This window comes from Acomys minous, assembly GCF_964271855.1.
Source record: "Acomys minous genome assembly, chromosome: 10".
Taxonomy (NCBI): Eukaryota; Metazoa; Chordata; class Mammalia; order Rodentia; family Muridae; genus Acomys; species Acomys minous.
Genome location: NC_140491.1, coordinates 65,333,766 through 65,360,288, shown reverse-complemented (window position 1 = coordinate 65,360,288; position 26,523 = coordinate 65,333,766). Strand labels below are relative to the sequence as shown.

Genomic DNA, 26,523 nt, shown 5'->3' with positions numbered 1-26,523 from the left:
GGAGGAGAATGTTATAATATGTGCTATTGATTAAATATTATTTTATGTAAGTCAACTGTAAAACCAAGGGCTCCTTCATCATGTTTCTACATGGAGAAGAGTCTATTAGAATGATTTTTTAATTCACAGAATTCTGTTTTAACATGCCACAAAATATCTTTTCTGAAGAGTTAAAGAAACTTTATACAAAAAATATCATGTATAATGCCATTTTTGATAGACTTAAATTTGATTTTTTTTCATCACTTGTATTTGTTAGAGAAGTCACATATTTCTGGATGAAATTGTGTTATATCTCTATAAATTTCTCTTGGAAAAATATATCTTTGAAAAAAATCAGTGACTGACCATTTAGTTTTATTAGTGATTGTGGTGGTTTTAATAGGAATGGCCCCCATAGGCATATAAGTTTGAATGCTTGGCAATTAGGGAGTGCCATTATTAGGAATACAGCATTGTTGCATATGTGTGGCCTGCTTGGAGGAAGCCCAAAATTTGTCCAATCTGTCTCTCTTTCTCTCTCTTCCTGCTACCTGCGGCTCTTTCTCCAGCCGCATGTCTGCCTCCACGCTGCCATGCTTCCCACCGTGACAATAATAGACTGAACCTGTGAACCTGTAAGATTACTCCAATTAAATGCTTTCCTTCATAAAACCTGCCATGGTCATGGTGTCTTTTCCCAGCAATAGACCCCTAAGAGAGTGAGTAGCCTCAGAATCACTGTGTCAGCACTTCCAGGAGCAAGGGGAGGGTCTCATAGGATGCTGAGCTCTATTACATTTTCTAAAATTCTTCAGAATCAGATAAGATTGGAGAACACTTGCCACTGAACTGGACTCAGTATCTATAGGGTTTCAAGAACAAACAAACAAATGAACAAAAACTGGCACATGGTTTGAACAGAGCACTAAATCAACAGACATATTTTAAGCAGAAAATTCTCAGGAAAACTATAGTATAGAACAAACACTTAAAAAAAAAAGACACATCACTTCTGGTGGCAAAGAACACTTTTTCCATACTCGAGGTCAAAAGTACTTTTGAATTAAAAAATGTTTCTTAATTTTATTAATAAAGTATAAATGTAGAGGCTGGTGAGATAGGTCAGTAGGTAAAGATATGGGCTACCAAGCTTACTTGACCCCTTGAATTCAATCCCCTCAAAACTATATGGTAGAAAAAGAGAACCAACTCCCTCAGGTGACCTCTGACCTCCAAGTACATGTGTACACACACACACACACACACACACACACACACACACACACACACTCAATGCAATTAAAGTTTAAAGGGTTTAATATGGTAGTTATTTAATATAGTTTAAATGAAGTTTTCCCACGGGAGCTGACAATATTCTCCCAAGACGTGGCGCCATCTAACAAAAAGCCCAACAGCAGCATGACAATCCTTCTTCTGAGGTGTTGGTCAGGGATGATAAAGAAACTCCTAGAATATTTCGGGCTATTGCTGTAACCATTGGCTGGTCTTCTGGACATGAAAGGTTGAAAAAATTGCCATGCACATCAGACAGAAGTCGCAGAGGTCCTTGAGCTGAGACTACCTCCAAATGGAAGCTAATCCTCAAGGTTAGTTTTCATGGAACCAGAAGATGCTCTGTGAACTTCCAAAACAGGGAGGCAGCCAAGAGTCTCATCCAGCTATGACGCTCATGAGACACAGCTACAACAAGCACAGCATGATAACCTTCAGGCTGCAGTGGTGACACACATTTTTTGTTTGTTTGTTTGTTTTGAGACAGGGTTTCTCTGTGTTTCCTTGGCTGTCCTGGACTTGTTTTGTAGACAGGGCTGGTCTCGAACTCATAGTAACCCGCCTGCCTCTGCCTCCTGAGTGCTGGGATTAAGAGTGTGTACCACCATTCACAGCTGTGACGCACACACATTTTAGCAGTAACCAACAGCTATCAAATTGCCCTTAAGAGCCACTCAACAAGGGGGAAATCATGCCACCAACCCAGGGCTAGTGAAGTCATGGATCTTGAAGAAGAACCTACAATCACTACTTCAGCAAAACAGCACAATCCCTAACTACATTCTAAATACGTGTCCTTATACTCAAACATAAATATGGTCCTCACTCATCATCAAAGAAACTTCTTGTAATGGATGGAGGTCACTACAGAAACTCACAACCAATCAAAGTACAGAATTGTGGAGCATGGACCCAGTGGATACCTCTGTAACGTAACTCCTACATCCAAGGCGTGGGAATAATTGTGGGGGAAGAAATAATGCATGAGCCAAAGAATCAGAGAGCTTGCTATGAGGTCATTTCTCCAAGTAATAGCAGAAGCTGTACCCATAAGATCTTACCAACATGACTGCCTTCACTGAGCGGAACGTGAGCTGAACAAGGATGGCAACAGCAGAAACAGAGAAGTGGGTGGAGAAAAGCCCACAAGGCTTCAATTCCACTCAAGGAACTAAAAGAAATTAAGAAATAATGAGAGTGAGAGAAATAGTCTTCTCCAATTAGTGTTAGCCCTGAAAACATGCAAACGGATAACATCATAAGACTTGGAAAGTTCAATTTATGTATTTGGATATATATGTGTCTACAAGTGTGTGTGTGTGTGTGTGTGTGCGTGTGTCTGTGTGTGTCTGTGTGTCTGTGTGTGTACATGTGCATGCATGTTACAACAATTAATAAAAAAAATGAGCCATGAGTTTGAAAGAGTGCAAGGAGGGATGTATGAGACGGTTTAGAGGTAAGAAAAAGAAGAGGGGTATTGTAATCATATTACAATCTCAAAGGTAAAAGAAGAAATGAAATAAGTATTTATGTGTATGTGTGTGAATGTGCATGTTTTTGAAAGAGGCCGGAAGAAAACACTAAAGTCCCTGGAGCTGGGGTTAATGGCGTTTGCTGCGAGCCACCTGAGAGGTTCTGGCACCTGTGGTTAGGTGCTCTGTGATCACATCAGATGCTTTTAACCACTGAACTCTTTCTCCAGCCCTATTAGTTAAAAAAAAGCCAACAGTGTAGCTGCCAAAAGCATATTAAGGGGTGGGCCAGGAGGAATATGACACACGGAAGAAGAGAAAGGCAAGCAGGTATGCGGAAAGAAGTTTTGAAGTTGTGCTGCTTTGGTTCTAGGTCAGGAAGAAACAGTTAGTGTGCTGGAGATGATTATCAGCAAAGAGCAGGGATGTTTTAAATGTCTCCTAAGCAAAGCAGAGCTCGCCCACAAATGACTAGACGCAGGGCAGATAGGCAACAAGAACCCCAGCCAGGTAGGAGATACTGGGCTTTTTAAGTCTGCTTGGGCAATCTTGGTCTCACTGGGGGTCAAGGTGTATCACCTGACACAAGCTTTTCAGTTCTCAGGAAACTAAGGCAACACTGGAGCCAGAATGCTAAGCTCCAGGGCTATTACCATTGATCTGTATACATTATAACCACGAGTGTTCAGAATTAGAAAGCTATAGTTACAATAGCAGATATATTTTGACCCCCCAAGTCTTAAATATTTCCTTTGGGACTACGTCATCTTTAATTCATCAGGGATGGAAAGTAGTGAAATTAGATACGGTGGCATACGCCTGTAAGAGAAATACCTGAAGCAGCAAAGGCAGGAAGCTCATGCATCTCAGGCCAACTTTGATAAAAACTGTAAATTCTTATCTCAAAATAAATAACCAGGATCGAAAGATATAGTTCATTCCTAAAGCACTTGGTTATTATATGCAAGACCATGCACCCTGGCCACCTTAATACGTCATGCTAAGCCACCCATCCTGAACACACCAACTAAAGAGACACATAATAATGGGGACGGGGGTGGGGGGGTGGGGGGGAGCGGACAGAAAGACAAAAAAGAATGTGTATTCAATGTGACCAAAGTGGGAAGGAGGGAAAACACAGTTCTACAGATCACTCCAAGTCTGTTTGGGACACTGACGATACGGTTCAGGTTCAATTAGACAGCAAAAGGCATGCATAACTAGCCAAGCAGTCCTGGTTGAGATGTGGCCTGCCCATCATTGTCTCTGTTCCTGTTCCTTCTGGAGCTCAGCGATCTGTTAGGTTAGTCAGAACTGTGTGAAATCTCTTCCCAGAAGACAAGCTCACCCTCTGGCTGCCACCAGACTTCAGCTTTTCCCTCTTCAAACATACAAGTCCTAGGGAAATTTCAATTTATCAGGGATTAAAAAAAAAAAAAGATTTTAGGCAAATGGAAAGGCACAAGTATCTTCTTTGGAATAGCTTCATCCCTGCCAGGATGGGTCAAGAATTTATCACTTCAGCATGCGCATTTGTCAACACCTACAATGTTGAATGGATGTGAGTTCTCATTAAAGTAAGAATATATGTTATATCAAATCACCTTTAATTTAACTATAGATGTTTTAGTGTCAGGAAAAGAATTTTGAAAAAAAAAACCGCACCATTTTTGAGTCTTTTGATCCCTACTCTACAGTGATTCTGGAACTGATATGTAGGTCTTTTTTTTTTTTTTTAAAGTAATTCCATCTTTGGAGTATGATTTTATTACAATAAAATTTATTAAACTATTCAGTCTTTTTTAATCAATTTATAGCCTTTTATACTATTTCTCTTAATGTAAGACAATTAAATATATAATGACTATGCTCTCATCTAAAATTGTCATAAAAAATAAACTAATCCTCATTTTTGTTACAGGCTTTGGTATAGAATTTTAATGAAAACTATGAAATTATATGTATTGAACCTTTGAATAAAGTAATGCCGTAATCTTTCAGAAAACATTTAAAGGATTTATCAACATCTTATATTTAAACGGCTTATAGTTCCTTGGAAAAAAAGTTTGGTATTTATATATTTACCTATCTAAAAGAACTATTACCCACAAATATAATTGCATGAGGGCCAAAAGCCACTAGTTGTGCCAATCTGCATAACAAAACGCTGAGGATAGGAAGAACCAAAGCAGCCGCTAAGCTGGAATACCTCAGTGTATCCTCCCCGTTGAGCAGTGTTTAGCATTTATTAGCATTTTTCACTACTTGGCTTAATTGCTCTTGTCATTATATTGTTGAACCTACCTGTGAGTGAACTGATCTTTGGAATCTAAATCATCTCATTGTTTTTTTTTTTTTTTTTTTCCCCTTATCAACACGTGCTTATATCCAAAGCCTACCCCAACGTACATCTTTTTCTCTTCTTCTTTTTTTCCACAGCTGTTTTGTGAAAGCGAAGAGGTGCTACACAACACAGAGGGTGTGGAATGGGAAGACAGAGATGTTCCAGGAACACTGGTTGGCAGTGTGGTACACTCAAGGATGACCAGTCCTCTGCGTCTGTTTGTTAAACAGCCTCCAGGTCCAAAGCCGGCATATGCAGACACGGTGGAGAACTTTTGGGATTGGCTGACCAACATCACAGAGATTCAAGAGCCACTGGCAAGAACTAAAAGACGGCCAATAGTGAAAACAGGAAAATTTAAGAAAATGTTTGGGTGGGGTGACTTCCATTCTAACATTAAAACCGTCAAACTTAACCTGCTCATCACAGGGAAAATTGTTGATCACGGAAATGGAACGTTCAGTGTTTATTTCCGACACAATTCCACAGGTCTGGGCAATGTTTCCGTGAGCTTGGTGCCTCCCTCTAAAGTAGTGGAATTTGAAATAGCTCCCCAGTCTACCTTGGAGACTAAAGAATCCAAATCTTTCAATTGCCATATTGAATATGAAAAAACAGATCGGGCAAAGAAGACCGCTTTGTGCAATTTCGACCCGTCCAAGATCTGCTACCAGGAGCAGACTCAGAGTCATGTGTCCTGGTTATGTTCCAAACCCTTTAAGGTCATCTGCATTTACATAGCCTTTTACAGTGTGGATTATAAACTTGTGCAAAAGGTTTGTCCTGACTACAATTACCATAGTGAGACACCATACTTATCTTCTGGATGAATCTTTTCTCAGTAATAGAAGTAAAATATTCATGTCAATTTACCTAGGATGCCCAAGAAAGAGACTGAGCTTTTCATAGCAAATGATCTCTTTTATTTCTGGCAGTGGATTTCTTGTCCCATTTCCAAATTTAAAAAAATTCAAATATGAACTTCATTTGTTTTTGTGATAAATACTTTTATTTTAAAAGTCAAACTGATTATGAAACCATCGTTTTCATGTAAGATGGTAACATTCTGAAATTGTTAGCTTCAGCACCAGCCATGTATGAAGAGAGTAACCAAATTATGGATATAATAAGCGTTGCTCTTCAAATGAGCTGCCTTTGAAATGTTTTGGAAAGTTTTCTTTGAAAGAGTAGGTTCAGTAAAGTCGCTGAAAAGATGGTATTTAATAGATGAATTGTGTTTCTGGTTTGAACACATTTTAAACTTCCTATCTCTTCATAGTGGTGACAGTTTTAGTAGCTACAATGTCACAGGAGAACCAAACACAATACCATCTGAGCAGCTCTGCACAGAGTGAGGCTGATGCACGTACTGTTAGGATTCTCAGCTGGGAGGTATTAGAACAAACCATTGGGTATGTGGGTCTAAGTCACCTCAACAGTCATGAAGATGATGTTTTCAGACACTTCAGTGCTTAAAGTTTTACTCATATTAAAATTTAGGACTTCGTTCCCTTCATTTGACAGTGCAACTTTCTATACAGTTTTGGAACAATTCTGTAATTGAAAGAAAGTGTTTCTGGGGAGAAAATTCCACAGTCATGGGCTCATTGTTAGCAGTGCCCCAGATTAGGATTTTCCTCGTGTTTAGGTAATCACTAGAAGAAGAATAAGAGTTCTGAGTCGAAATAATGAGTTACATTTGAGTATCACTAAATGTTAAATGCTGATATTTACAATCTCTGTGTCACTGAGCTTCGAAATTACTTTACTCTCAGTGTCCTCACCTTCTAGAAGAGTTGAGTAGCCATCTTGATGATGTAACTTGACACTGTATTGAGAACACACAGAGGGGAGAAGGTTTCCAGGACTTGTGACAACTCCCCTTGTAGTTGATGTTAATTTTTCTCACTTCTCATCTATACAATATCAGTAAAGTAAAACACTCAAAGAAGACTCATGAAAGGTAAGTCCTAACCAGCAAACATGCTCTTATCACACTGCTAAGAAAGCCAACAGCTCTGTTCTCTATTTCACATCGTTACTCTATTCTTTTTCTGGTGGTGTCTGTAGTGGCCTATTTTGTCTTTTGTACAGGTTGTGCTCGGCTTGGTATGTGGTAGTCCATGCTTGAAATTTCTTCTTTTAGATCATTGGGTGCTTTTGTGATTTTGTTGTTGATAAACAATATTTGAGACATCAATTTATGTTCATCTAGAAACATGATTAAATACTGTTTATTGTAAAATATGAGGGATTATATGTACTTAGGATTTTCTGTATACAAATGAAGTGTGTGTGAAGTTTTACATAAATAAAATAGTTTGCTAACTCAGCACATGACTCTAGGTAGTTGTTTGTTTGTTTTTTTAAAGTTATTCCCTTGTTTTTAATTTCTCACATGGTTTTATTCTCTCTCTCTCTCTCTCTCTCTCTCTCTCTCTGTGTGTGTGTGTGTGTTGTGTATGTTTGTAACATCAATTAAATATTAAGATTTTCCTTGTATATACATTGATTAGGATAGGATGGCTATGAGGTTTATGGAATAAATTATAACTAATGTAAAGCAGATGGCACATGATCTGACATCAGGTAAAAATAAAAATTCTGCAGGTGCAGCTACTATTCTGATTGTGTTGTTCAAAACATAAAATTAGATTTTAAATTATCTGATGTCCAAATGCTGAGAAATAAATATTTCTATGCAAAGAAATAAAGTACAAATCAATTTTTGCAATTCTTCAACCAAAGAAGGATTTATATATTTTTTAAAGTTTCACAAGCATATTTTTAAAGTGATATAGAACATATGCCATATCTATTTCTAAGTCATAACTTCATTTTAAACTATATTATCATCAGGGATGGCACTTGGCATATTATAAGTCAGATTACATTTAAACATGAAAATCCACACATTCCTATAAAAAGTATTTTTCTTTTTTAGTGCTGACTGAGTTAAGTGAAAGGTCATTAATATAAGCAGATTTCTGCATAAAAAACCAAACTGTACAAAAATTAAGAAATAAAACCTTGTAAATTTTAGTGTTAAACTAGAGGAGAAGCTAAAAGTCAAATATGAAGTGCCTACCCCATGTTAGCATAAGAAGGATGCTTCAAAAAGGCCACTGGTAGCTGTCATCGCTATGTGTGGAAAGACAGTTACACCACATCTCCAAGAGAGAAAATAAATGGCAAGTCTAGCTAAAATGCCTTCCTACTGATTCCTAAGTAGACAGATAACTCAACAAATAATTACAACAGACTTAGCAAAGGCATGGCTTAAAACAGTAAAATTAGGATAAAACGGCATTAAAATATTCCTTCTCTAAAATCTTTAGGATTATCATTTCTCTATGAATTCAAAGTTTTTGAAAACTGAAAATACAGATATGGTCAAAATGGAGCCATTTCATCCAATGATACACCTTGCTAAGAATTAGTGTCAGTAGAACATTTCATTTGAAGAAGGTTTTAAATGCTTATAGTACCTGAAACTATATTTTCTAGAAATCAGTAAATTGTTTAGAATAACTTTATTGCCTAAAGCTCCAGGTTTACTTCATAAAAACTATCAAACTGATTGGTTAACCAATAGAGGACGGATTCACGCAGTTTACTTACAGTAAAACAATAATGAATAATTAGCAAGTAGTTAATCAAACCGTCAATGAGTGAAATTACCAACTATAAAAGACAAATCCCTTGGATTTCTTTCTTCAAAGCTTATATGAGGTATTTGTGAATCATTTTATCAGCATCTTAATCTTCTACTCTGTGTTGAGGTCTGGAGCTCTGGGAACACATCCATCCTGCTTCATTTTAATCTTTTCTTGCCTTCGTTTAATTCAGCTTCCCCTTAAAGCATATGTAATCTGTCATCTGAAAGAAAAAGTTAGGTCTGAGTGTCTTCTGCAACACTGGGCTGACTATCTGGTCTGTAGTACTAAAAGCGGTTAGGCTTCTGCAAAGAAGCAAAGCCAATTCAATATGTGTAGTCTACGGAAGCTATTGTGGGAATTGGCTCACACTATTGTGGAAGCCAGGAAGTCCAAAAAGATGGAGAATCGGAAGAGCAGGTGGTATAATTCATCCCACAGCTACAGCCCACAGACAAAGGAACTGCAAGTTATAATGGACAAAGGCAGAAGAAGATGAATGCCTCAGCTAAAAGGAGAGCCTCCACGGATAGAACCTTGTACTCTGTCCAGACACAAATGGATGGGCTGTTAGTGGGAGCGTATCTTTGATCTCGTCACTTTCACATTTAGTCTCTTACTGAAAGAGCCTTATAGATGTGTTAACAAATGTTTTAGCAGCTATTGTTAACTACCTGTCAAGATAAATATAAAATTAAATTTCGCAAATAGATACTTGATCCATATTTGTTGCTTTAATTTTCTCAGTCTCCGATGCACTGAGGGCCTACTGCTCCCAAACAAGTCTACTCTGCACCATTTCCAGTGTGTACACATTACTTCAGATAAGCACAATTCTCAGTGAATATTAGCAGCAGGAGACATGGAAATGGAAAGGCTAGATACTTATCAAACAAGTACAGATTTTTAGAATTATTCCAATCTGTATTTTTGTCTTGAATATGTCATTTAATAACAATTGGATTTTTATCCTGCTACTCAACTTGTCTCATCTGCAACATGTAGTTATAATTTCTGCCTCACAACATTGATGAGGAAGCACTAATAACAATAATTTTAAAATGAAATATCTTTTATTTACTTGATGCCACCATTTATAGACACTGTAGATATACAGTGTAGTATACACTGTAGTAGACACTGTAGTATAAGTAGACTTGATGTTTTGGATCAGTATTTGCTTCAAAATTGCTTAAATATAAGTCAGTGAAAACATCTTTATTACTACATTCAAACGTGTCTATGTAAGGAGACAGCCACGTTAATATCTTAGCTGTCATGTAAGTGACATCTGCTTATGATATTTTATTTCTTTAATGTATTAGAGAGTAACTGAAAAGTTGGGAATAGCATCTTCCAAGAATACAGTCATATATTTTCAAAGGAAGAGAAAGAAGACTTCGGAGTATGAAGTCCATGTTTTTTTTTTAAATAGGAAATGAAAATTGTAGTAATAGCATTGCCTAAATGTTTAGTAAAGGAGTGATATGAAAAAACAAAATATGGCCAAATGAGATCTAGGTAGAGTGATGCTCTTACGTTTTCTTGTTAATTTTACTTCAATGTAATCACCATGGCGGTATGGCTGGATTCTAGCAGCTACCTTTTTCAGTGTGATCTTGCTCGTCATGTCCTGTCCACAGCCCTGAATATCAGAATTCCACCCACACTCAAGTCTCGGTCTTATCTGAGAACATGGAATTAAGATTAGCAGACAGTTCTTGGATTCTGACATTTGGGTTATGTCACCCTGTTGCTTTCTTGCATGAAAGTAACAGGGAAAATGACATTTTTCTGCCAGGAAAGAAAGAATGAAATGGAAGCAAACAGACAAAGGGAACAGGCATGGGAAAAGGTGAGTCATAAAAGTACAAGGACCTCTCATTCTGAGTCTTGAAGGTCAGCTGCAACCCTTGCCTTTGTACTCAGGAGACAACTTCTTGTGTAATTATAATAAACTGTTCTCTTTTTTAAAAATTCTATAGATTATAGGTTACTTGAATTCCAGCAGATTTTTTCTTCTTTTTCTTTCTTTTTTTTAAAATATACCTTTTACTTCTTTTAATTTAGGTTTGATCATGTTATATGCTTTGGTCACATAGATATGAATAAACTTTCTATGTGTTCTGTATCAGACTTTTCTGGAGAAGACACAAAACATGTGTGTGCTCACCACAGAAAAGGAACCTATAAGACATCAAAGCAACCACTGCACCAGTGGCCAATTTTGTGAACCGGTGAGTTTTTAATTGGGGTTAGTAACAGGAACAATGCAGGGTTACTTATGAGGGCCAGGCATAACTCAAGTGCAGCTGCATTGCCAGAAAACCCACATGACATGGGCGATCACTCCTGACAATTACACCTCCATCTCTTTACAACTTGCTGGCAGCTTCACAATCTCAGTGAAAGTTTACTCTTTCAGAAAAGACCTCTTTCTGAAATTTTACTTCTCAGCCTCTACTCCGAGAAACGTTTTACACTGCTTGTTAGAGGCCCTCAATAATCTTCCATGTTTCTGGTCTCATGGACATGGTGCCTTCTGTTTACCTCCTGAGACTTACTAGACTCCACTTCCTTTCTGGAGAAGACGTTTTAATTAGTGGGGAGTGTTGTAATGTATAGGGAAAAATGCCACACAACAACATGTAATCATGGAATTTGAGTTCAACTCTGTCTTGTATTTCTGTCTTTCTTGTGAAAACAGTCTTTCAAGCTGGGACCCAACATGAGACGGCACTTAGAGTCTGGGCTGTAACAAGCCCATATAGCCTTGTTATTTTACGAGTAGAGCACAGTGTCGGTTACCTTAAGCTCTGAGCCACTAAAACAAACAAACAAACAAACAAAATTGGCAGAGAACAGATGGGAAACAGGGTAAGGGCAAATGCCAAACTCCAGAATAGATCAGAGATGTTTATATTATAGGTAAAGAATGAAGAGAATTTTTATACTGAAGGATAAATTTAAGTTGCAAAAGTAAATGGTAAAGAGAAATACAAAGTAAGCAATAACACAGAGACCATAAGTTTCTTTACTGTTACAAAATATTAGTGGCAACAAGGATTTCATTTTAATAAGCAGACGGTGTGATACCCACGTTCATCAAAAATAATTTGACTTTATATTTAGTAATTAACTGCAGCAAGAATCAGTTTGAATAGCAGTACCTCCAATTTCCCTTTATACTATAGTTCCCAGAGATTTTTTTTTTAATAGAGGGGAGTGGAGCGCTGTTTTGCCAAAGACTGTTTAATTCTGCAAGTGATTTATTCTCCTATATCATGTGAAAATAAATGCCCCTTCCAACTGACTGAGACTCTTTTCATTTGTCAACTATTGATCTGCTCACGCAGCCTCTCTTCTTCATCCTGTGATTCTTCTAGAGGTTAAACCGGTGAAGTCAAATCCCATTTATTCCTCCTACTTTGTCCTGTGGCATCACAATCCATAACAGCAACACAGTCAGCCACTCACTCATCTCTAGTTGGTAGCAAAGCAGCAAGTGCTAGCTAAAGGGAAAATTTTCTAGGTATGTCCTTTATGTCCCAGGGATAAAAAGTTACAATTTGAAAGCATCTATTAGATACATTAAAAAAAAACCTGTTTCCTCTTAATTTAGTATGTAGCTATACCAACAATGTCCCTTGTTTTCCATGATAAAAAAAAAAGTGAGGACTAATCTTTATTTATATGTTAAGTGTCAAGCAATCACATTATGAGAAAGAAAATAAAGACTGGGCAATGAAAGAATGGACCAAGTTGAAAGTCAAAGAAAACACTATCACACATAAAGAACACACTCACTCCTAGAGTTCATTATCAGTGTGCACCTACTTTTTTTATTATGTTTTATTTTTGATATTATAAGATTACACCATTTCCCATTATCTACTCAAATTCTCCCGTATGTGCTCCTTGCTCTCTTTAAAATATATGTGTATGTGTAAACATATATACTACTATATACAATATAGCACATAATGTATATGTATATGTATACATGTAGTATATACATATATACAACTCTTGTGATACCACAAATTTGAAAGAATAACTGGGATTTGACTTCATTGGTTTAACCTCTAGAAGGATCAGGGAGCTAAGAAGAAAAGGTTTGGGAGGGGATGTGTGTGTGTGTGTGTGTGTGTGTGTGTGTGTGTGTGTGTGTACACACATTATATACTATACTGCATATGGCAGTATATATGTATATATATTACATAGTAGTGTATACATTTGCTTAAAGTTGAGACCTCATAGGCTTTTCCCTCATTTGGCATATCTGTTTTTGTTGTCCTTGTTCATCTCATGTTCATGCAAGATGCCTGATGTCACTCTTACAATATTTCTTCCCTTTCGGCAAGGTTCCCTGCCCTTTAACTGCTGGAGTGTGTTGCAGATATTTCTATTAAGACTAGGCTCCAAACTGCATTTTAAATGAGCATGGTTTTCAGCAATGGTCTTTCTCTGTTGTAATAAGAAGTTTCCTGGAAGAGCGGTGAGGACTATGCCTACCTAGGGGTGTGAGGACAAATATTGAGAATGCAGTTAAGGGTTATGCTGTTTTACTAAAGTGGTGGTTGTAGGTTCACCTTGGCCCTGGGTAGTTTCCTGGGTTTCCAATGCCAGGCATGGGTTTCCTCTTGTTCACTGGGTCTTAAGACCAATGCTATAGCTGTTGGTCACCTCTATGATGTGCATACCGGTACTTAGGGTTTACATGGCATGATGGTCATTGCTGTGGTTTATAGGTATCACAGCTGCGCAGGACTGATAGCTAGTTCCTCAATTTCCTCCTCTAGAAGTTTTCATAGATGGCTTCTAGTACCTTAAAACTCGTTCTCAGGGAATGGTTCCTAAATTTCAAGTTCTTCAAATCCTACTGATGAACATTTTTCTCCATAGAGTTTTGAACTTATTGAGTACAAACGAATAACCACATCTGATGTTTTCTTCTCAGATATCCAGAAACCATATTGTGTTTAAAATAAAGCATGTGCATCCATCTAAATAACTGGATTTCTCTAGGTTCATCATCAATTTGTCATTTCAGAGACAGCATCATTTATGTTTTTCTTTAGAGTGGGAATATATGTTTTTTTCTCTTTTATTGAAAATAGATTATTTTCTCATATCTCATCTCTGGTTGTGTTTTCTTCTTCATCCATTCTTTCCATTCCCTCCACACCTCACATCCACTCATTTTTTGTCTCCTATTCCACATGCTGGCTAGGATGTGGAGAGAGAGGAACACTCCTTCATTGCTGGTAGGAATGCAAACTAGTACAGCCACTTTGGAAATCTATCTGATGCTATCTCAGAAAACTGGGAATAGGGCTTCCTCAAGACCCAGCTATTCCACTCCTTGGAATATACTCAGAAGATGCTCCAGCACACAACAAGAAAATTTGCTCAACCATGTTCATAGCAGCCTTATTCATAAAAGCCAGAACCTGGAAACAGCCTAAGTGTCCCTCAGTAGAAGAATTGGATAAAGAAACTGTGGTACATATACACTATGCAATACTATTCAGCTATTAAAAACAAGGAATTCCCAAAATTTGTGAATAAATGGATTGAGCTAGAAATGATCATAATGAGTGAGTTAACCCAGAAGCAGAAAGACTCAAATGGTATATACTCACTTATATCTGCATATTAGCCCAAGGGGCATGTCCCACGAAAGCCTTCACTTACCAGAAACTGAGACAGAGGGGAGGACATTCTAGTGGGACTCTAGATGAGAGAAGCATGGGAGAATGGCAAAGTAGAAGGATCCAGAGGGTCCTAGAAGCCTACAAGTAGAACATTATGATAGGCAGATTTGGGCCCAGGGGTCTCGCTCAAACTAAGGCACCAGCCAAGGACAATACAGGCAGTAAACCTTAAACCCCTACCCAGATCTAGACAATGGACAGAACACTCTCCACAGTAGAGTGGAGAGTGGGATATTACTTTCTCACATACTCTGGTGCCTCAACTTTGACCATGTCCCCTGGAGGGGGAGACCTGGTGGCACTCAGAGGAAGGATAGCAGGTTACCAAGAAGAGACTTGATACCCTATGAGCATATACAGGGGGAGGAGGTCCCCCTCAGTCACAGTCATAGGGGAGGGGAGTAAGGGGAAAATGGGAGGGAGGGAGGAATGGGAGGATACAAGGGATGGGATAACCATTGAGATGTAACAAGAATAAATTAATTAAAAAAAAAAGAAAAAAAAGAGAAAAGAATGGGATTCTTAAAGATAGCAATAAAACATTAAAAATAAAATATAATAAGATAAAGCAAGAACTATCACACTGAGGCTGGAAAAGGCAACCCAACAGGAAGAACAGAGCTGTAGTAACACACACAAGAATCGTAGACCCACTTGCTCACACCCTTAGGAGTCCCATAAGAAGAATAAGCTGAAAGATAAAAAATATATGCAGAGTCCCTGACGCAGACCTAAGTAAGCCCTGTGTCTGGTGCTTCAGTCTCTGTGAATTCATATGCACCTTGCTTAGTTGATTCAGAGAGTCCGGTCAGACATTCGATGTCTACCTCCACAAGTTCTGTGGCACCATGGCCCTAGCATATTTTGAAGACAAGACAGAATGTAGGCTCGTGACTTAGTGTTTACATTTTTCTCATCATAGCCTGCAGAGTTATTATCCTGCGTCAAAGATGCTAGAATATAGGGGTGAACGATCCATGTAGTTGTGTGGGTGTTGTCCTCAGCAGTGGGGCCTAGCTGTCAGTTTATGGAGAGCAGGATATTGTCTTAGCCAAATCATGGGCTGTTTGGCAATTCCCATAGGACCCCACTTAGCCAACAACTCATTGCATGAAAGTCAGTCCCAGTACTGGGCCCTCATTTGGTGACAAGAGATGGCCAGTTAATACTCGGTATCACCCTTTATTTGGAGACCTCATTAGAATTACCTGTGTATATTTTAGAAAGTTCCTACTGCACTAAGTTTCCATATCACCCCTTCAATGGCCCCCAATTCTAGCAGTCTCTCCCTGTATTTTGTCCTTCAACTCCATCTCTGCCTCCACTTCCTGCTCATCCTCCCATTCCCTTCATTACCCACCTCCAGTCCACCCACAAAATCTATTCTCTTTTCCTCTCCAAAAGAGATCCATATGCTTTATCTAGTCCCGACTTCTATACCTAACATCTCTTGGTTTACAAATTTTAGCTTTGTTATTACTTATTAATGTTATTATTATTATTATTATTATTATTAATGTTATTGTTATATATTAAAGGCTAATATACACATATAAGTGAACACATAACTATATTTCTCTTTCACTGTCTGGGTTACTTCACTCAGGATGATTTTTCTCTAGGTATCCATTTGTCTTCCAATTTCATCATGTCATTTTAAAAAAACAGCTTATTAATATCCCCATTGTGTAAGAGGTCCACTTTAAAAAAGTCTATTCTTCTGAGCAGTGACATGTAGGTTGTTTTCAGTTTCTGGCTACTGTGAATAAAGCAGAACATGGCTGAGCAAATGACCTTGTGGTAGGATCAAGTATCCTTTGGGTATATGCCCAAGAGTGATATAGCAGGATCCTGAGGTAGATTGATTCCCAACTTTCTAAAGAACTGCCATGTTGGTTTCCACAGTGGCTATACAAGTTTGTGCTCCCACCAGAAACGAAGGAGTGAGTGTTCTCCTTATTCTACCAGCATAGGCTATCACTTGTGTCATTGATCCTAACCATTCCATTCAGCAGTGCAAAATAGAATCTCAAAGTAGTTTAAATTTGCATTTCCATGATGGATAAAGATATTGAACATTTCAAGTGTTTCTCAACCACTTAAGTTTTCTCTATAGAAAACTATCTCTTTAGATCTGTACCCCATTTTTAATTGGGTTATTTGGATTTTTGTTATCTAGTTTCTTGAGTTCTTTATATATTTGGTACATTAGTCCTCTATCAGATATGGAGCTGTGAAAAATATTTCCACATTCTGTGTGCTGACACACTGTCCAAATGACTGTGTCCTTTGCCTTACACATCCTTTCAATTTTATGAGGTCCATTCATTAATTGTCAATCTAGTCTCTCTGCTATCAGTGTTCTTTTCAGGACGTCTCCTATGTCGGTAAGTTCAAGTATATTTTCCACTTTCTATTCTGTCACATTCAATGTATCTGGTTTTATGTTCAGGTCTTTGATCCATTTGCACTGGAGTTTTATGCAGGGTTACAAGTATGGATCTTTTTGCATTCCTTATCACGCAGACATCTAATATGACCAGAACAATTTAGTTAAGATGCTGTATTTTTTCTAGTGTGTGTTTCTTGGTTTTTTTTTTAATCAAAATCAGATGTCCATAGGTGTGCAGATTTATGTCTGCATCTTTAGTGTGATTCCATTTATCAACATATGTTTTTATGTCAATGTCATGGATTTTTATTGTGATAGCTCTACAACCTGCAATTGGGAATGGTGAGACCTCTAGCACTTCTTTTTTGTTCTGGATTTGTTTTTATTGGTCAGTTGGTTGGTTTCTGTTTCTTAACATAAAGTCAAGGATTGTTTCAGGGTCTGTAAATAATTGTATTGGAATTTTAATGAGGATTACATTGAAACCATAAATTTTTGGTAGAGTGATCATTTTTACTATGTTAATTCTACAGATTAATGAGCATGGGAGATCTTTCTATCTTCTAATATTTTCAATTTTTTTCCTTCAAAGACTTGCCTGAGTTATCTGATATTTTATATTATTTAACTCTATTGTGAAGGTGGTATTTGCTTGATTTTTTTCTCAGATTAATTTTCATTTGTAGATAGAATGGCTACTGATTATTGTGATTTATGTTTCTTTCTGGATATTTGGCTAAAAGTATGTATCTACTATAGGTGTTCCCTAGATATGTTTATAATGTTCACTTATGCATACTATAATACAATCTGCAAATAGACTCTGACTTCTTTCTTTCCAATTTCATGCCCTTAATCTCTTTTATTACTCCAGCTAAGTCTTGAAGTAGTATACAGAAAGCATATGAAAAGAGTGGACAACTTTGTCTTACACCAGATTTTAGTGGGATTTGAGTTTTTCTCCATTTAATTTGATATTGACTATAGGCTTGCTATAAATTGCCTTTCTTATGCTATGTACCTTTTACTCCTAATCTCTCCAAACTTTTATCATGAAGTGTTGGATTTTGTCAAATACCTTCTCTGCATCTCATAAGATGAGCATGTGATTTATTTTTTCTTTTCGTTTATGGAGAAATGCACTTATTGATTTTCACATGCTGAATCATCCCTGCATCTCTGGGATGAAGCCTACGTGATCACAGTAGATGACCTTTTTTGAGGTATTCTTGGATTCAGTTGCAAATATTATACTGATTATTTTGTATCTATGCTCAGGATTGGTCTGTAATATTCTTTCTTTGTTGGATCTTTATTAGGTTAGAGAAACTGTAACCTCAACAATGGTCCTTCTCATTTTATTTTATGGAGTAATTTGAAGAGTATTGCCCTTAATTCCTTTTTTAAAAAGACTGACAGAACTCTGTGCTAGAGCCATCTGGTTTCATCCTTTTTTTGGGGAGGATACATTTAGCTATTGAAAAAGTTATTCATTTCTTTAAGATTTTGTATTTTGGAAGAGTAAACGTTTTTAAACTATGTCCCTAAAATTCTCTGGTATTCCTTAATATCTATTGTTATATTCCCTGTTTTGTTTCTCATTTTGTTAACATTAATGTTCTCTCTCTGCCTTTTAGTTAGTTTTGATAAAGGTTTGTCGGTTTTGCTAATTTTCTCAAGGGACAATTATTTGTTTTATTAATTCCTTGTATTATTCTTTTTGTTTCTATTTTATTGATTTCAACCCTGAGTTTGATTATTTCTTGCCATCTACTCCTCTTGGGTGTGACTTTGTTATTGTTGTTGTTGTTGTTGTTCTGGAGAATTCAGGTGTACTGTTAAGCTGCTGATATGTGAGATCTTCACTTTTTTATGTAGGTACTTAGTGCTATGAACTTCCCACTTAGCTGTATTTCACTGTGTCCCATAGTTTTTGATATACTGTGTATTCATAGCCTTTAATTTGCTTGTTTATTTCTGTCTTGACTTACTTTTCTTTCAGTAAAGAATCAGTTCTCATGAGTTTGCAAGCTTGCTATTGTTTATGTTGTTGTTATTAATCCAGCTTTGATCAATGATGATCTGATAACATACAAAATTTGTTTCTTTTTTGTCAATAGATGTTTTATTTTCCTCCAATGCCTCCCTCACCTCTGCATTTACCACCTCCTCCAATGCCTCCCTCACCTCTGCATTTACCATAGGTGTCAAAAATTATTTCAATTTTCTTGTATCTGATGATATTTTCTTTGTGTCAAAGTATGTGGTCAGTTTTGGAGAAAGTTCTATGAGGCGCTAAGAAGAAGGTATATTCTGTTGTTCTTTGGGTGAACATTTGTCTTAAACCATTTCTTAGCTCCAGTATGTCTCTGTATAGATAATATTGGGATGACTTCTCCATTGGTGACAATATGGTAAATAAGTCTTCCCCTATCAGTATTGGTGGTTAATACATGATTTAGTCTTTAGTAGGTTTCCTTTTACAAATTTGGGTACCCTTTTGTTTGGGGCATAGATGCTATAGATTGAAACGTCGCCTTGATAGATTTTTAGTTGGATGAATATGTGGTGTCCTTTGCGCTCCTTTTTGATTAGTTTTTGGTTTGAAGTTTATCTTTTTAGATATTAAAATGGCTACACCAGTTTTCTTCTTAGATCTATTTGTCTTCTTAGGCCTATTTCCAACCCTTTACTTTGAGTTAATGTTTCAGCAGAGGGATAGATTCTTTCTTTTCCATTCATTTTGTTACTCTGAGTCTTATTATTGGAAAATTGAGTCTATTGATACTGAAAAATATCAATGAACCAATTAATTGTTGGTTCCTGCTATTTTGTTGTTGGTGTGAGTGAGTGAGTGAGTGAGTGTGTGTGTGTGTGTGTGTGTGTGTGTGTGTGTGTGTGTGTGTGTTTTCATTCTTCTGATTCTGCTGGCCTAAAGTTCTTATTTCCCTGTGTTTTAATGACTGTAGCCGGCCTCCTTAGGATCTAGTTTAATCTTCTAACACTTTCTGTGGAACTGGATTTGTAGATAGATATTCTATAACTTTGGCTTTATCACCAAATATCATATTTCTCTATTTATGGTGACTGAAAATATTGCCTGTATAGTAGTCTATGAATGGTATCTGTAGTGTCTTAGAGTCTGCATCAAACTCCAGCCCTTCTGAATTTTCTAGCCTGCATGGAGAAGTCAGGTATAATTATATCAGGTGTGCTTTTACATCATACTTCATCTTTTCCATTTGAAGCTTTTACATTTTTTTTGTTCTGTATGTGTAGTTTTTAAAGACTTATTACAATTTATTCAGATTATACCCCAGATTATTATCCCCTTGCTTTTATCTTCCCATTCCCACGCTCCCTCCTCGTCCCGCCCTCTTCCTCTCCCCTAGGCCTCTCATAGACGGGGACCTCCTTCTCGGCTGTATGACACACCTATCAGGTCATCTGAATAGCCTGCTTCCCCTTGTTGTGTGTGTCCAACTGGCCTCCCCACCAAAGGGAGGTGATCAAATTGGAGACAACAGTGTTCATGTCAGAAGTATTCCCCGTTCTCCCCACAACCATGCAGAATGAGCAGTTCATTAGCTATATCTGAACAGAGACCAAGGTTTACTTCATTCATTGTCCTTGGTTGATGCAACAGTGTGTGCAGGACCTACAGGGTCCAGATTTGCCAGGCTTAATGGTCTCCTTGTGGGGCTCCTGAACCCTCTGAGTCCTCTCATCCACCCATTCTTCCACATCACTCACAGAGCTCCACCAGGAGTCCAGGAGCAAGACTGAGCTGTTGAGGTTCTGTTCAGCAAGTTGTCTCCAGTGCCAATGAGTTCAAGACTCTTCCCAGCTTTTTGTTCTAACAGATTTGGTATGCCTGTTTTTATATTGAGGTGTTTCATCTACTTGGACTTTAGTTTTGGGCACCCAAATCCCTTGTTAAGATCTAGCCAATGGACAATTCATTCTCTATGGTTGAGGGAGAGTGGAGAATTCCTCTGACATGAACTCTGTTTCCCTTGCTTTGATTACTTCCTCTTGAAGGGAAGGACTGGTGGCACACAAAGAAAGGGGAAGCAGGCTATCCAGGTGAGACCTGATAGGCTGTGGTCAAATGATGGGGAAGGAAGTTCCCTTCTGTAAGAATTCTAGGGAAGGGGAATGGGGCAGAAGAGGGATGGAGGCGGGGGGAATGGTAAGATACAAGCAAGGGATAATATTTGGGATATAATCTGAATAAAGTATAATAAATTAAATATTTTTAAAGAAATTAGGGAAGCCACACATTTTATAGTATCCACAAATAAGATAAAGTATCCTGGTGTAACTCTAACTGAGCAAGTGAAAGACTTGTATGAAAAGAATCAAGTCGCTGAAGAAATAAATTGAAGAAGATATCAAAAGACGGAAAGATCTCATATGCTTGTTGATCAGGAGGATCAACACAGTAAGATGGCTTACCAAAAGCAATCTATAGATTCAATGCAAACCATATCAAAATACCCACACAATTCTTTAGAGAACTTAAAAGATCACTTCTCAACTTCATGTAGAAAAAAACAATAAAACCAGAATAATTAAAATAATCCTATACAATAAAATATCTTCCAAAGGAATCTCCATCCCTGATCTCAAGTTGTACTATAGAGTAACAGTAATTAAAAAATGGTAAGATACTTGCAAATAATTAGGATGGTTAATCAATGGAATCAAACTGAAGATCCAGAAAAACCCCACACATTTATGAACACATAATTTTTGAGAAAAAAAGCCAAATCCATATAATGTAAAAAGATATCATCTTCAACAAATGGTGCTCATCTAACTGGATGTCTTCATATAGAAAAGTGCAAACAGATCTATATTTATGACACAGCACAATTAAACATCTCAAAATGAAACCAGACACACTAAATCTGTCAAACAAAAAAGTGGGGAAGAGCCTTCAACTCATTGACACAGGAGACAACTTCCTGAACAGAACACCAATAACTTAGGCTCTAAGATCAACATTTAATATATGGTTCCTGACAAACCTGAAAAGCTTCTGAAAGGCAAAGGACCCTGTCAACAGAACAAAACAACAACCTATAGACTGCAAAAGGATCTTCACCAACCCTATATCTGCAACACATAAAGAACTCAAGAAATTAAACATCACCAAAACAAACACCCCAATTAAAAATGGGTTAAACAGAGGAATATCATATGGATGCAAAACCCTTAAAGTTTCAATGTCCTTACTCATCAGGGAAATTTAAATCAGAACAACTTTGAGATTCCATCTTACACCCATCAGAAAGGCTAAGATAAAAGACTCAAGCAGCAGCACAAGCTGGCAAGGATGTGGGAAAAACAGGAATACTCCCCATTGATGGTGGGAGTGCAAACTTGTACAACCACTTTGGAAATCAACCTAAAACTTTCTCAGAAAATTAGGAATAGTGCTACCTTAAGACCCAGCTATACCATTTTTGGCCATATACCTGAAAGATGCTTCACCATACAACAAGGATATTTGCTCAAATATGTTCATATCAGCCTTATTCATGATAGGCAGAATCTGGAAACAACTTAGATGTCACTCACCTGAATAATGGATAAAGAAACCGTAGTACATTTACACAATGGAATACTACTCATCTATTAAAAACAAGGAAAGTGTGACATTTCCAGGGAAGTGGATGGAACTAGAAATGATCATCCTAAGTGAAGTAATCCAGACAGAGAAAGACACACATGGCATATATTCACTTATAAGTGGATATTGCCAAGTACAGCTGTCCTCTGAGAGACTCTACCCAGTGGGGTATGAGGACAGATGCTGGGACTCACTGCTGGATTCCAGGTAGAGTGATAGAGGTATGGAAAAATGTGAGGATGGAATGACCCAGAGGATCCAGGAGCCACACAAGGAGATCATCAAAGCCAGTAGATATAGTCCCAGAGTTGCCCACACAAACTCTTGTACCAAGCAAGGTTTCCCTAATTTATTTCTCAGCTAGTTTGTTATTTCTATACAGGAGGGCTACTGGTTTTTTAAAAATTAATTTTGTATCCAGCTACTTTACTGAAGGTGTTTATCAGTTTTATGAGTTCTCTGGCAGGATTTTGTGGATCACTTATGTACACTATTGTATCACCTGTGAATGATACTTTGACCTCCTCACTTCCTATGTGGATCCACTTGATCTCCTTTCATTGTTTTATTGCTCTAGTTAGAACTTCAAGTACTATACTGAAGAGATATGGAGGGAGTGGGCAGCCTTGTCTTGTCCTTGATTTTAGTGGAATCTCTTTCCACTTAGTGGAGTTTCTTTCCATTTAATTTCCTGTTGCATATTGGCTTGCTGTATATAGCCTTTATGATGTTTAGGTATGTGCCTTGTATCTCTGATCTCTCCAAAATTTTAAAATGTAAATTGGTGTTGGATTTTATCAAATGCCTTTTCAGCATCTAAGCACATGACATGTGGCTTTTTTAAATTTTCAGTTTGTTTACATGATGGATTACATTGATGGGTTTCCATATATTGAACCATCCCTGAAGTCCTGAAATGAAGCCTACTTGGTCATGGTGAATAATATCTTTGATACGGTCTTAGATGTGGTTTGCGAGTATTCCATTGAGTATTTTTATTTTTGCAACAATGTTCATAAGAGAATTTTGTCTGAAGTTCCCTTCTTTGTTAGATCTTTGTATGGTTTAGGCATTAATGTGACTGTGGCCTCGTAGAAGGACTTTGGTAATGTCCCTTCCACTTATATTTTGTGGAATAGTTTGAAGAGTATTGGTATTAGCTCTTCTTTGAAGGTCTGGTAGAATTCTGCACTGAATCCATCTGGCGCTGGGCTTTTTTGTTTGTTTGTTTGTTTGTTTGGGAGACTTTGATGGCTGCTTCTATTTCTGCACAAGATATAGGATTGTTTAATTTGTTTACATGATCTTGATTCAACATTGGTAAGTGGAATCTATCAGGAAAACTGTCCATTTCATTTAGATTTTTAAAATTTATAGCATATAGTCTTTTGAAGCAATGCTTCTTTGCATTTCCTCAGTGTCTTTTTTATATCTATTTTTCATTTCTAATTTGGTTGCTCCAGATAGTGTCTCTCTGTCCTTTAGTAAGTATGGCTAGAGATTTGTCTATCTTGTTGATTTTCTCAAAGGACCAGCTCTTGGTTTCAATGATTCATTGCATTGTTCTCTTTGTTTCTAATATATTCTAATAATTTCAGACCTGAATTTGAGTATTTCCTTCTGGCTTCAACATGTGCCATTAAGTTGCTTGTTTGAGATGTTTCTAGTCTCTTTATGAAGTCTCTTAGTGCTATGAAATTTGTGTTACCATTGCTTTCATTGTGTTCCATAAATTTGGGTATGTTGTACCTTCATTTTCATTAAATTTTAGGAAGTCTCTACTTCCTTCCTTTATTTCTTCTCTCACCAAGTTATCATTGAGTAAAGAGTTGGTCAGTTTCCATGTGTGTATAGGCGTTTTGTTATTTCTGTTGTTGAGGTCCAGCTCTATTCCATGGTGGTCTGATAGAACAGAAGGTATTATTTCAGTCTTCTTGTATCTGCTGAGGCTTCCTTTATGACCTACTCTATGGTCAGTTTTAGAGAAGGTTCCATCAGTTGCTGTGAAATGGTATGTTCTTTTGTATTTAGGCGGAAAGTTCTGTAGATATCTGTTAGGTCCACTTGATTTGTGACATCTCTTAGTGTCATTTTTCCCAGTTTAGCTTCTGTTTCATTGACCTATTCTTTGGTGAGAAGGGATGGTTGATGTCTCCCACTATTAATGGGTAAGGATCAGTGTGTGGTCTAAACTTTATTAATGGTTCTTTTATAAATGTACATGCTTTTGTATTCAGAGCATAGAGGTTCAGAATTGTGATGTCATCTTGGTTGAGTTTTCCTTCGATGAGTATGAAGTGTTCGTCCTCAATCTTTTTGATTAATTCTGGTTGAAAGTCTATTTTATTAGATAGTAAAATGGCTACTCCAGCTTGCTTCTTGTACTCATTTGCTTGGTAGACCTTTTTCCAGCCCTTTACTCTTAGATAATATCTATCTTTGTTGCTAAAGCGTGTTTCTTGCATGCACTAGAATGTTGAGTCTTGTTTATGCATCCATTCTGTTTGTCTATGTCTCTTTATTGGAGAGTTGATACCATTGATGTTGAGAGAGAGATTAATAGCCAATGACTATTAGGTCCTTTTATTTTGATGTTGGTTGTGGTAGTGTTGTTTTTGTATGCTTGTCTACTTTTCTCCTTCTGGTATAATTAGCCTCCTTTGGTTGGTGTTTTCCTTCTAGTATCATCTTAAAGGATGGATTTGTGGATAGGTACTGTTTAAGTTTGTTTTTGTCATGAAATGTGTTGTTTTCTCCATCTATAGTTATTGAAAAAAATATATATATATTTGTGTGGATTGGCATCTGTGGCCTTTCATGGTTTGCAATACATCTACCAGACTCTTCTGGCATTTACAGTCTCTGCTGAAAAGTCCAGTGTGATTCTCATAGGTTTGCCATTGAATGTGACTTGTACTTTTTCCCTTGTCATTTTTAATATTTTTTGTTCTGTATATTTTGTGTTTTGATTATTATGTTGTGGGAGGTTTTTATTTTCTAGTCTACTCTATTTGGTGTTTTGTAGGCTTATTGTATATGTATAAAATTCTCTTTAAATTAGAGAAATTTACTTCTATGATTTTATTGAAAATATTTTCTGGGCCTTGTATCAAGAAATCTTCTCTGTCTTCAATTCCTATTATCCCCAAGTTTCATCTTTTCATGGTGTCCTTGATTTCTTGAAAGTTTTGTGTCAGGAATAGTTTAGATTTAACATTTTCATTGATAGTTGCATCAAGTTATTCCATTGTATTATCTATACCTGAGATTCTTTCCTTCATCTCTTGTATTCTATTGGCAATGCTTATCTCTGCAGTTCCTGTTTCCTTTTCTAAGTTCTCTCTTTCTAGACTTTCCTCAGTTTGTGCTTTCGTTGTTTACATTTTCATCTTCAGATCTTGAACAGTTTTATTGATTTTATTGATTTTCTCCACCCAATTGTTTACAATTTCCTGATTTCTTCTAGTGGTTTCTCCATTTCTTCTCTATGAGTGTCTGTCATGGCCTCTCTAAGGGCCTCAATTTGTTTGGCTGTATTTTCCTGTATTTGTTTATGTATTTTATTCATTTCCTCCATTATCATCTTCATAAGAAAAGATTTGAGGTCATTTGCATGTGTTTCAGCTCTGTTAGAGTTTCCAGGGTTGATTGCTTTGGGATAGCTGGGTTTAGGAGATTCTATATTACTTTGGTTTTTCTTGTTTGTGTTTTTACTTTGACCTTTAGCCATCTTGTTGTGTCTGGCATTGTGTGGTAGTTTCTGGTGTCCTTCACTGGCCTTGAGAGCAGCTCAAGGGTGAGTGGTTATAGGCTGAGATCCTTCACCTAAGGAGATCATGGCACTCTTCAGATAATACAGGCAGTTGACCTGAGATCAGGCCTAGGAACTTTTGGTAGAGCAGATTGGTGACCTGAGGTCAGATCTACCTGGATTCTACACTGTGGTGTCTCCTGTTGGCAAGGGGACTCAGAAACTGCTGTTTTGTAGCCTGTAGTTCCTTCTGAGTGAGTGTGCTGTCTACCCTG

At 37.2% G+C, this 26,523-nt stretch overlaps 1 protein-coding gene across 2 annotated transcripts in view; it reads left to right on the top strand.

Moving 5' to 3' along the window:
• Window positions 1-7,412, top strand: part of NXPH2 (neurexophilin 2) — a 69,878-nt gene extending 62,466 nt beyond the window's left edge. For both annotated transcript variants that reach the window (XM_084799772.1, XM_084799773.1), the window contains one exon: window positions 5,187-7,412. In XM_084799772.1, coding sequence (XP_084655898.1) covers window positions 5,187-5,921 — 735 coding nt within the window. In that variant the 3' untranslated portion in view covers window positions 5,922-7,412. The remainder of the gene's footprint in view (window positions 1-5,186) is intronic.
• Window positions 7,413-26,523: the final 19,111 nt, after the last annotated feature.